General features: G+C 41.6%; 1 protein-coding gene across 4 annotated transcripts in view; it reads left to right on the forward strand.

The window, feature by feature from the left end:
• Positions 1 to 12,328, forward strand: part of SHANK2 (SH3 and multiple ankyrin repeat domains 2) — a 334,773-nt gene that overhangs the window by 296,639 nt on the left and 25,806 nt on the right. For 2 of the 4 annotated variants that reach the window (XM_018568872.1, XM_018568874.1), the window contains 3 exons: positions 1,526 to 1,546; positions 8,918 to 9,048; positions 10,454 to 10,565. In XM_018568872.1, coding sequence (XP_018424374.1) covers positions 1,526 to 1,546; positions 8,918 to 9,048; positions 10,454 to 10,565 — 264 coding nt within the window. Of the gene's footprint in view, positions 1 to 1,525; positions 1,547 to 8,647; positions 8,708 to 8,917; positions 9,049 to 10,453; positions 10,566 to 12,328 lie in introns of all 4 variants that reach the window. The other 2 variants (XM_018568875.1, XM_018568873.1) reach the window with 2 other exon arrangements.

Raw genomic sequence — 12,328 nt, forward strand, 5'->3', positions numbered from 1 at the left:
AATATTTAAATTCTTCTTAAAAGAGAACTTTGGGGTAAGTATTTTTCCCCATAGTTCTCCTCAGGGTCACGGGAAGACATATACTAGCATCCTCCCGTGACCCAAAGCTCGGTATATAGCGAGCTATATATAGCTCACGGTATACTGAGACCGCCGCAGCCGGAACGGATCTCGACAATGCTGTTGAGATCCACCCAGCTGCGTGAGTGACAGAGTGCTCTGCCTATCTAGAGGCAGAGCCAGTGTACCCACCCCCTCCCCCATCCGTTCCCCCAGTCAGCGCTGGAGGATCGGAGCGGGGAGGGGGGGAATCCCTGCAGGGATCGGTGACTTGCAGTCACCGCTCTCTGCAGGGAGATGATCGAGAAGTGAGCGAGCGATGGTATGTGTTCACTCACTTCCCGATCTATTGAGCCGACGCATGACAGTTTCATTGCCACACGTCGGCTTGAACTTGATTTTCACTCATCTCATAGTTCTCCTTTAAAATTAATCTGTGGCCAGGTTATGGACATTCATGGATTTGCCTATTCTTAACATGTTATAAAAGAGCTTTAAAAGAAGCCCTTGCTAGCCTCGGTAGCTGCAGGCACTGAGGAGCAATTCTTTTGTAAAAATTCACAAGAGAAGCACTGAAGTCCCCCGGGTTTAGTTTTTTTTTTAGCATCTCCGCTTCCCTGGTCCTCATTCACAATATTCTAATGTAAACACAGTGCAGATTTTCTGGGACAGCAGGGTGAACTGAGCTACAGAGAGAAGGGCTTGAACCATTTCACTGCTTCTGCTGTGGACTTTGAGGATGAATTACTCCATAAGGCCTTTAGGTACAGAAGTCAGTGAGGGTTTGTTTTAACGCTCATCTATTGCTAGTTATGCATGTGTAATTGTTTGAATGTCCATGGTCTGGCCTCAGGTTCACTTTAAGGCCTGCTCGGGCGCCGTATGCCCCTTTACTGATTGATTATCACCATAGCAATATGGTGTGGCAGGCTCAACTGTTATTCAAGCTCTCAGATCATCATTGTGAGTGACACCAAACTCTTTCCTTTTTAAAATTGCTTATATGCAAAATAATCCTGAGTGTGGTTTAGCTAGTAACTAACATATGGACAAAGCTTTATATCACCTTTCTAAAATATGCACTAAAACCTTCATTATTACAAAACAAAAACCACACATATACACCTCATTTGCAGCATTTTGGTTTCTCCCATATGTGCTCAGGTTCAACCTTTAAAACTAATGTTAAAGACCAAAACAGACAGAATGAAGTAAACTTTTACTGGAAATCTTTGTCGGTTCAGTCGCACATTAATATACTTTACAATGGGAATTTTTGTGCATAACCGCGAATGAGCAAAACTTTGTACGCCGAAAAACTGAGAGTTGAACGTCTTCTATTCTTATTACTGCTAAGTTATTATTGACGGTTGTACAAAACATTACAAACGTGAGCTGTACAAACCTTTTGTGTTGATATTACTTCATTCCAATTTGACAATTGCTCTCTCTTTTTACTTGCAAGCTTCTGTACGGAAAAAGAAGGGTAAGGGGAAAAATGTCACTTTTTTGTCTATTAATCTAACATTTTGTCCCTTTCCCATAGGAAATACCCATCGGGTCTCAGAGCCCCGGCCATTGGGATATTGCTAATCTATTATATTGTTGTCTTTTGTGTCTTGCTTCTCACAGTTTTCAGATAATTCATATTTTTTCAGGTTGATATATATACAGTCAAAAAGGAAAAATAGGAAATTCACATTTCTCAGTGCTTGCTCTGCCCAGGGGTATGTTTCCAACAAAGATACCACGTCCTCTGCAGAAATAAATGGCGGCTAAGCTTTGTTTTGTTGTATGGCAGGAGCTGGGCAGATATTGCTGATGTAAGACATATGAAGAAATGGTTTGCCTCTATTGATGATTGAAAAGTGTAGGTGCAGATTTATTTATACAATAAAAAGCTGTGGTCATTCCCATACAGCACACGCCTTTTGTGCCGTGTCTGGGCCTACATGTGCTAGTAGTAACGTTTGTTTGCAATAAAGTGAAATTTCAGGTTTTTAGAGCGGGGAGAGTTATAACTTTGGTCAGGCTTCTATGTCTGTGCCCCAGTTAGGGAGATTTCCCATCACTTCCTATCCCAAAGTTGCAACAGAATGTAGAGAAAATCCAAAATGTGAGAGTTGTTACTAGAACAGGAGGTGAAGGTAATATCCCAGTGGGAACACATGTCATGAGGAAGACTATATGTGGGATTTTCCCTTACTTCCTGTTGTTCCTTTGGAGTAGGAAGTGAAGGGAACTCTAGCCAAAGGGGATACAGCAGTTAAACTGAAACATTCTAACCTTTGCCTACATTAGTCAAAACAAAACACAAGTTCATTTTAAGGCTGGGTTCAGATATCCTTTTTTGAACCACGATCGTGTGCGATTGCACGGGTGGTATCGCGGCGGGAAGCCGCGCGATCTGCCTGGCACGACTGGGGTGCCATTAGAAATTAATGGCACTGCCAGCGCAATTAGCGGTGGTGTGCGATTCCGTGACCACGTGGTTTTGTGCACGATTGCTGCGCGGTCACGGAACGCCCAAGTGTGAACTTGGCCTTAAATGAAATGCCAGATAAACTATTACATTTCGTCAAGCTGGCTTTGGGTTTTACGCAAAACTAGTAAGCAGAATGAAGCTGGAGAGATGACAATTATCACTTCTTTGTTGGGTAAATCAGTGAAAATTTATATTAAAGTATTAAAGCTATGTTTTAGCCATTTTTTGGACTTCCACTTTAAAGGGGGGGGGGTTAGACATGTGTGGTAGATATATAGATATATATATCTATCTCACATAACATATATATCTCACGCTTTTGCTCCGGTTGCTGCTCACAGAACTTCCCCTATGGCAGATATGGATTTTGTTGTCATAAAGTTAGTGCGTCATTTGATCAGATAGTAATTCACATTTTACATTATTTTCAGAGTGTCTAAATATTTCTAGAACACAATTCTATCTATAGAACCAGAAATGTACATATGCCATCGCAGATTCTGCCCTTCCATGAAGCCCCTATTCATGCTGTAAAGTAACCCTATCACCTCCCCAATTCTAACTGAGCTTATGATGAAAAATACATGGATCAGAGGTTACCTTCAGAGGAAAACCAAATTGATCAGCAGATCCAGAAAAATGGCCGTGATTTGCAAATCTCGAATTGTCCTGTAAAATTTGAGAGTAGCTCTGCCCTCTCGGCTTTGCTTAGCACCTTTGCCCAAAATCTTATGCAGTTTAGGATCCTTGGTAACAATAAATGGTATAATTCTGGAAGAGCTGTCATCTACTCCTTTAGAGCCATGCCACTTTAGTGATTCTGTTGCTGGGAACAAATTGTCAATGGCAGAATTGCTAAAAGTCTACACAGCTTTTCTTGTGATGTCACTCCCTTGCTGGCTGGACCAATGTTATTAATGTCACTGCTCCCTCAGAAGTGATTGAGAATCTGCATTGTTTCAGCCAACGAGGGAATAACATATACGGTGTAGTACTTTGGTGATTTTTGCCACCAGAGGTAGGACTGCTAGTGTGCCATCAGCTATAATGTGGCAGACAACTTGCAGATCAGGAGTCCTGAGAAGTGACGTTGTTCCAAGGCACAATGTCTTTTTTTTTTATAAGAAAAATGTAATTACACACTTTACATAGTGCACATTCACATCAGTCCCTGTCCTCAGGGAGCTTACAATCTAATGTCCCTATCTCACATACATACATACAGGGACAATTTAGACAGGAGCCAATTAACCTTCCAGCATGTCTTTGGAGTGTGGGAGGAAACCGGAGTAAACCCACGCAAGCACAGAGAGAACATTCAAACTCCTTGCAGATAGTGTCCTGATTTCAGCTGCCTATATACCTGGATCTACAGGTTGCCTCTGTATGTGTATTTTTCCACCATATGCTCAGTCTGACTTGCCCAGGGTTGTGAAAGGTTCACTTTAAAGTCAATCTCATTAGCAAATCGGTAAAATACACTGAAAGGCATACACAGAAGGCAAATAAAGATCTGCAGACATATACTATTTGAACTATGTAAGGCAGGATTCCCATCACTCACAGCAAGCTCCAATATCAATGATCACAATAAGCCCAGCATCAGATACATGTAATCCACAGATACATCAGAGTAATATATTGTCTAGTGGGAGATTACCTTCTGTGCCGTGGAAAGGAGGTTACTGAACTCTCCAGCCTGCTCGGTAAGACACAAATGTTTCACTGGGGATTGTGGTTTATTCCCAGGATGGGTGATTGATTCACATGTGGAAGGATTGAATTAGCCCCGTTATGCACTAGTCATTTGTTCTCGGGGGCTCTCTAGATGGATGTTCATATTGGCGTCATCAGTTTCTGCTGTCATCTGAGCATAGCATTTTGTTTCACAGTCTCTTTTCCATGTGTAAAGAAATATTCAATTTGTACTGAATATTCAGAGATGGCCTGCTTCTGCTGAAATGCTTCAAAACTTAAAACAGTAGTTTTGGAGTTTATACTCTTGAGGGCCCGCTTTACTAAAGCGAATAATGAAATGAAACTAATCTCTCTTCACATGAACTATCAAACCCCTCAAATGTGACAAAGCTTTAGTTTTCAGATTTCTTTGCACATGATTGGATGTTTGAAGTAAACACAGGTTCACTTCAACTCGCTTTACATTTCACGCCAAAGGTTACATTTCTTTAATTCACTTCACAACCAGTATGTAAGGTCAGCCCTTACATACTGGTTTAAGGAGAAGTATTGGGAGAGTAAAATGTACTCTTCCCAATACTTACAGCCGACGTGGGACACTGCAGCTGTCACATGCCGGCTTTATACCAAGAGCTGAGTGATCATGTAACTCACCTCAGTGTCTTCTCCCTGCAGATATCAGTCACCCCTCCCCGGTTTCCCCCCTTCCCTCTCTGTTCCTCCAAGTCTCATTGGAGCTACAGGAAGGGGAGGGGGCGGGCAAAGCTGGCTCTGGCTCCAGAAAAGTGGAGCCAGCTGTCACTCGGACAGCCGGGTGGATCTGGACAATATTGTTGGGATACTTCCCGGCCATAGTGCGGCTCTGCTATGTCAGCATATAGCCGGCAGTAGCATGCTATATGCTACTTGAGTACATTATTAAATGTATTCCTGTGACCCAGAAAAAGAGGTAAAGCAGAAAAAAATGTTTGGCTGCTTTACACATATAAAATGAGTGCAGTAAGTTTAATTAATACACATGAAATTGATACATTATGATGTGTATTCCGTCTGATTACCGGTGACATTCAGTGTAGCTGTTCATTTGGGCTCTTGTTATGGGGCAGACAGCCAATCACAGCAGTGAGCAGCCATACAGTTGAAGTGATGTGATAGATTTGGGCATCATTGTAACAATTAACCATGCACCATGCAATTCGATGATCAGACTGTGAAGAATTTAGCTGACAATCTCTGAGAAACTAGATGACAACTATTTCCTTACCTCCCGTACACCCATCGTTGTCTAGTGTTTGAAAACTCTTCCTGTATTTGGACAACCTAAGTAACCTCACCATATAGCCGTGATTCACAAATTCATAATAGATGGGAACCAGATGTAGTGACACTAGGGCAGCCCCGCAAATACAGGCCTGTTATCAACAGATGTGCTTGAAAACACAAGTAGAATCACACATTAGAATTCATTTTCAGACACACTGTGTTGCATTTTTTAAAGCTGAACAACAGCCTTTTTTTAATAGAGTAGGGTAGAGTTAGAGACTCTGCCAATTTTTATTGCAGTTTGTGTCCCCATTTAATTTTCTCACATGTCTTGTTTTACTGAGAGGGAATCAGAGGGATAGAAAGTGAAGAGAAAACTCTCCACAAGGGACAGAGACAACAACAAAATGTATTTTTAGGAGTAGAAGCTTGATTGGGTTTTATTGCCCGTGTGTGTCTTCCTGTCCCGTTGACCACCATTCTCATTGCTTGTTCTGGAGTTACAGGGGTGCCATTGAGGCACCTTGTGAGGGGAAATCTCCCCGATGGAGTCACAGACATCAATAAACCTGCTAGATGTTCTATAACTCTTCCCTTTATTTGAAATCATTTTGAGTGCTGGTAACCTATTCTTTCTACTTTGTGCATTACACGGTGCCATCCGTGGGAGTTACTGCAAGCACCTCATCTCTATTGGCCGGGACTGCTGAAAGGTGTGCGGAGAGCACTCTCACCAATTACGACTATAACTCTTCCCCACTTTATTCCAAAATAAAAAAAAGACTGTGGCTGGATTTTAAGGAGCTCATTCAGGTTTACTTGAGTGCAGAATCAAGAAGTTTTTCCAACACACCATAAATGCACCGCAACTTATTGACAGGAATGGGTTCTGGTGAAAGCAAAATATTTTCTCATTTCCATTCATTTTACCTGTGTTGGAAAATGCATCTGCTTAGAACAAGCCTAAAATATTGGAGAAACTCATAGTTATCGCTGTTCACCATAGAGTAAACAATCCCATATAACACCTTTTTTAACTCCATTACAAAAACTAGAGGCCATAACCTAAAATTGGTGGAAAAAAAATTCCAGCACACGTGGCGAAGGGGGTTCTTTACAGTGAGAGCGGGTAGGGTCTGGAACTCACTGCCACAGGCGGTGATTTCAGCAAAAAATGTGTAATTGTTCAAGAAACTTTTGGACGATTTCTTAAGGGACCGTAATATACAGGGGTACAGGTACTCCTAGAATGAGATCCTAATAGGTTGGACTTGATGGACTAATGTCTTTATTCAACCTCAAATACTATGTAACTATGTAACTATGTACTATGTAACCTGCTGGTCCCTCCTTACCTGTCTAATTTGACCTAAAAGCAGGACTTTGTCCTGCAGAACATTGGGTTGATAGTGGTCTTTAAAAGTTCTGCCTGATGGAAGTTTCAGTGTATGCCTGCTTGTCTTTACCTCCAGAAATGTAGTATTGGCCAACTGTATTGTATGCTGGCAAAATAGGCTGGAGATAAGTGACTGACTACTAAGTGACTGATGCCATTCTATTCCATTGCTTGGCTGAGTTAGGCTTTGCTTTTTATTCTTTGCGCCTTCAGCTTTTCCCATCATTCGCCAGACCTTACAGCAAACCCTTTGCAGGGAGGATGAATTGTCAAAGCAGGTAAAGGACAAACGGTTATAAACACGCTGTTAACCAAAGTCAGGCAGAAACCAATGTAACTGAACTGTATATTGACGATCACATTAGTCAGTCACATTGTTCTCCTGTGGACTATATACAGATTGTACAGTCTAAAAGTTTGTACATAAAAGATCCTAAGCAGAGCACTTGGTATATGAGATATCTAAAAATCTCGTATCAAGGACATAATGAAGTATGTGCTTCATTTTTATGGTATTGTATCAAAACATTTGTGGGGTAGGAGAAGTGGCCCAATCTAATGTAGTAATGTTAATTTATGACTGTAGTTTCCCCTGGATAACTAGAAAAAAAGGCAGCACCAGCAAAGCCCCTCTTCCCACGAAAGTGTTGGACTTCCCATACTCTACAGCCTAGAGTGGTCTGATGTGTAGGCATGATCAACATTTTGGTGGTAGAGTGGTCTGAAATAAGAACGACTGCACGCAGGGCAACAAATCTACGCACCCTAAATTTGCCTTGGACAACTCAGGTAGTCTTACAATTGTCAGTAGAGAGGAAATTGGAAGTAGGAGAGCAATTATTTATTTATTTTAAATCTTTCTAAATGATGTTCCTCATATGGGACATCTACTTCCCCTAGAGGCCATTAGGCTTTCTCATGCTGCTGCTAAAACCTACTGGATTGAGCAACAGCAGGGTTCCAACAGGGCTGTGTGGGTGGCTGCAGGAAAGAGGAGGAGGTGGCCAGCCGGCGCTGTAAACAGGCGCCACAAGGCTGCAGTGAGGACCCCAGTAAGTGCAGGCCTTAGGGCAGCCACTTGTGTTTAAAAATTATAAAGAGCCGGAATCGAATACTCATCAAAATGCCCAGTATCTGCACCGATACTGATACTGGTATAGATATTGGTGCATGCTTATCATCAACAGTACCCCTGCATGCAGTTTGTGCAGTCATTTGTACAAGCATCGTGTAATGTTCTGATAGGCAACTGGCCAGGCTTTATAACCACCCCCAGTCATTAAAACAGTTTCATCCAGGAAGTCCAGTCTGTACATATCCTCAGAGAACAGATGTGACATATATGGACAAGTCGCATCGTAAATCACAATTGCATGTGCCTTCAGAGTATCACTTGGAAGGCTGGAACTGCAAACACTAGCTCGAGTGATCCTTCTGTCATCTAGTCTAGTGTCTACCGTCTTGTGGCTGGGGAAATATGGCATTGCCAGTTTTGATGAATTAATTAAAAAGTCACTGAGCTAAAAAAATAACGGATGCATCTATTTCCTTGTGAGGTCTGTGTTGCTTTCAGTTGTACATCTTGTAATTCTAGAGGGTATTGCGAGAGTTGTATGCAACAAGCTTTCTCACAAGGCGTCACGTCTTTCAAAATGACCCTTCTACCCTCCTTGCATATCTCAGGAGGGCTGTGCTTCGTTAGCAGGAATGTTTATGCTAAAGGTTTTCTCTCCGTTTCTATGTAGATGTTCATCTTTCAGATGTTGAGTGTTTGAAGAGGAGGATTGTAATTCGCGTTGCACTAAGTAAAGATCACATGCATGTAGGCTTACAACAAACCCATGCATGCCCCATGCAGAGATTACAGCTTGCACGCCTGGAGAATGCTACTGCAGTGCTTTGTTACCAAAGAACCTTCAGTTTCTCTCATTATTCTACTGCATTTTACAAAGTCTGATATCTTGCAGCTGTTCATGAGGGTCCTGTTGGAAGGTGAACTTGTAATCTCATTGCAGATAAAAATGAAGACTCTGCCCCAATAGTCAAGCCTTTAAGACCAGTGGACAACGTGCCAGTAGATTCCAGGGTGGCTACAATTAAGCAGCGCCCAACGAGTAGATGCTTCCCTCCTGCTCCAGAAGTCAATGTGAGTAGGAGAGGCGGGCTGAAGAGGCCAATGCGTTCCCTGCTTTACTGACACTACACATGACAAACCTTTGTGCAATAAAAGGTTAATAGATGACAAGGTGGACCAAATTCATGCTTACATTGTAAGAGCTGAACAGTCTTCAGGAAGGTGGAAACCTTAGTTGTGAAGTGGTTCATAGATATAACACTCGCTCATAACAAAGAGGGCATCAACCTGAAAATAAATGAACAGATTTTTTTTTATTAGTGTAGAATTGTGTAGAATGTAGAGTGTAGAATGCTATTTCTATTAGTGTAGAAATACAGCTTCTAAACATTAATATAATTGTGTTTTTTTGTAAAGAAACACTTTTTTATTTTGTATTATTTTTTACAGCTAATATGTTCTCATGTATGCATTGCCAACCAAGTTTTGGATAGAGTGGGGAAGGGTTAGAACCCCTGTCAAGTTTTTATTGCTGTGTGTTCCTACTGGCCAGATTCTCTCTCTCTCCCTCTCCCCCTCCCTCTCTCTCTCTGTCTCTCTGTCTCTCCCTCTCAGTCTCTCTCTCTCTCCCTCTCAGTCTCTCTCTCTCTCCCTCTCAGTCTCTCTCTCTCTCTACACATTATAAGTAAACCAGTACTGAGGAATGAGAACTGCCATTTCTGAACTCCCTTGAACTTGAGAATAAAAATTCCCCGGCCGTCATGGTAATTGAGCACTTTCTGTACCCCGAGTACTTGACCTGAAATAAATATATAGTTTAGAACGTCTGATGTTCCTGCTTTGTATACTTTTTCCAGAAAGTATTGCAGCCAAAGACAGGCACATGTCTAGTATATTCAGAAGGAGGGCAGCTTCTGTATTTCTCTCAGTATAGGTATCCATTAAAGGATAAGTGCACCTTTGTGATTCATTTGCAAAAAAAACGGGAAAGGTATATACTTCAAACCTTCAATTATTCGTTGTCCACTCCAGCAAGACTTTCAACTTTGCAGGGGAGACGTATGCCTTGTTTTAAATGCTGCCCAATTCTGGCAATGCAAGGGTTATTACAGTTATGAATTTTCTTCCTATATGAAGCACATATAATATAACTTATAGATCCAACTCCTCCATTCACAGACTGAACTCATGTGATGCTGGCAAAGCAAACAATTGCATGGTATTTTAGTTGTACAACTGCAAGTTTAAAAAGCGTCTGTGTAAACCAAAGCTTTACATGTAACTCTCATGCTTGTTTGAGAAGGACTTATCTGGGGGTTGATTTTTGCTTCTTTGTATGCCAAACCTCTGCTTGTAAAGTGATTTTAAATATCAAAAACAGAATATGAAAGAGAATGTATGTTATCCTATGAAAGTTGTTTGCCATGTGATTGGAAAGGACCTTCCATTAGCTGTGTTTTATCTCATTCTGTTTTAGTCCATATATGATAGGCAGGGTATCGCTGTAATGCCGCCCACTGTTCCAGGAAGCCCTCATGGCCCATTTCTGGGTGTACCTCGTGGCACAATGAGAAGGCAGAAATCCATAGGTAAGCTCTCACTTGCTGTGATGTGTGTCTCTGTGTGCTGTTCTCTAATACGGATAAGCTTAATACTTGCTTGTAATGCCGAAAAACTAACCAAACGTTACAGTATGGCATTTCAGTCCATTGCATGCTGCAACATTCCTATTCCTAATAGTTTTACTTTGGCTGTTGTACTGGGACCATCGGATTGTTCACAAGATGTGTTTTTGTGCTCATGTTTTTGTAGACCATGCTCCAGAATAGTAAAGTAGCTAGATAATTCAAATATAGTCTGATTCCTACCCAGAACATAGAAACTTAACATGGATGGACTTTCCTAATTTCAGCAATGAAATATATGATCTAGTCAGTCAGATTAAGGACTGTACAGCATGTCTGCTAGTAATCCTTGATCTTGTCAGACATTTCCTGGCCAGGCTACTATTACTTCCAGAGCAAGCTGGCACTGTGGGGTTGCTAACAGGTCCAAATACTTTCCACCACATTTAGAGATCCTTAAAAAACAATTAGCAAGACAAACAAATTCAATGAAGGCACAAAGGCCTTCATTTCCACATCTTCACTTCACGGATGGACTCATCTAGGTTATTGAAGGAAATGTTCAGTCACTTCAAGTATTAGTGTTTGCTTTATTAAGCAGGTGATCTCGCAATTGAAGGCGCCGGTGTTGTTTCTTAGTTCAAGTATTAGCCTGTTTCTCCTTAGGAAACCTTGTAAGTTGTAGTTATTTACTGCATCAGCCTAGTTGCCGCTGATGCACTGTGCAGTATGCGTGTCCCTCCTGGTAGAACTTACCAGCATGGTAAAGTCTACACACAGGATTTACATATCAGCAAAGTAACCCTGATTGTGCAGTATCCTGCATTTGTCTGGATTCTCCTACAGAACATCTCAGGAAAGCTCCCCTGATTATTCAGAAGGGACTGCATTGGTTTCTGGGTTCTTCTACACTGAACCTAGACAGGGTGTGTGTGTTACCACAGTACTGGTATGTCTGGTTTTTATGCACCATGATATAAGAAGTCACCAGCACTCCAGCATGGACTGCTGGGTACTTCTTATTTTAAGATCTGGATTTTCTGCTGTGGTCACTGCAAGCACCATCCTGGTTGCATCAGTCTAACAACCTGAGAAGTATTTGGCCAGGCTTATTGTGCCTCTCTATGTAATAAGAGTCTTCCTCAATCTTCCTCTCTGCACTTTGAAAACTTGGGACATTTCTAAACATTTGTAACTCCTGGAGGACAGTCTTATTCCCAAACATGAGTTACACTAAATAGAAACCGGTGCTGAAAGAAATATGTGGGCTTCCGCTCCTGAGAATAAGCTGTCTGGCTGCTACGCTCAACCAATGGTTTTCTTGCAGAGTCACACTAACCAGAAATAAGTATGCTGGTCAAGTGTTCTGGCTTCACTTGCTGCACTCTTGTTCCAGGTCAGTGACTTGTTCCAGGTCAGTGACTTATCTCTGCAGACTCTAACTCTAAACCTCAGTGTAACCCCTAAACCTTAACCATATGCTGCAACTAAGTCCTAAACCTGACCTTTAACTTCAACCTATTAATCCGTAGGCTTCAAGATCAGCCATAACCATATGAAGGACAATAGTTGTGAAAATTGGGTCTCTACTAGTACTGCTAATACTTCTAAAATTAAACTTTAATGTGCTTTAAAAAATTCCCGCAGTAATACACAAATGGCAAACAGCTAGGTACAAAGAGAAAATGCACTGATCTATTGGGAACTTTCTCTTTATAACACTAAAG

Source organism: Nanorana parkeri, unplaced genomic scaffold (assembly GCF_000935625.1).
Source record: "Nanorana parkeri isolate BGI_ZX_2015 unplaced genomic scaffold, ASM93562v1 scaffold1256, whole genome shotgun sequence".
Classification (NCBI taxonomy): domain Eukaryota; kingdom Metazoa; phylum Chordata; class Amphibia; order Anura; family Dicroglossidae; genus Nanorana; species Nanorana parkeri.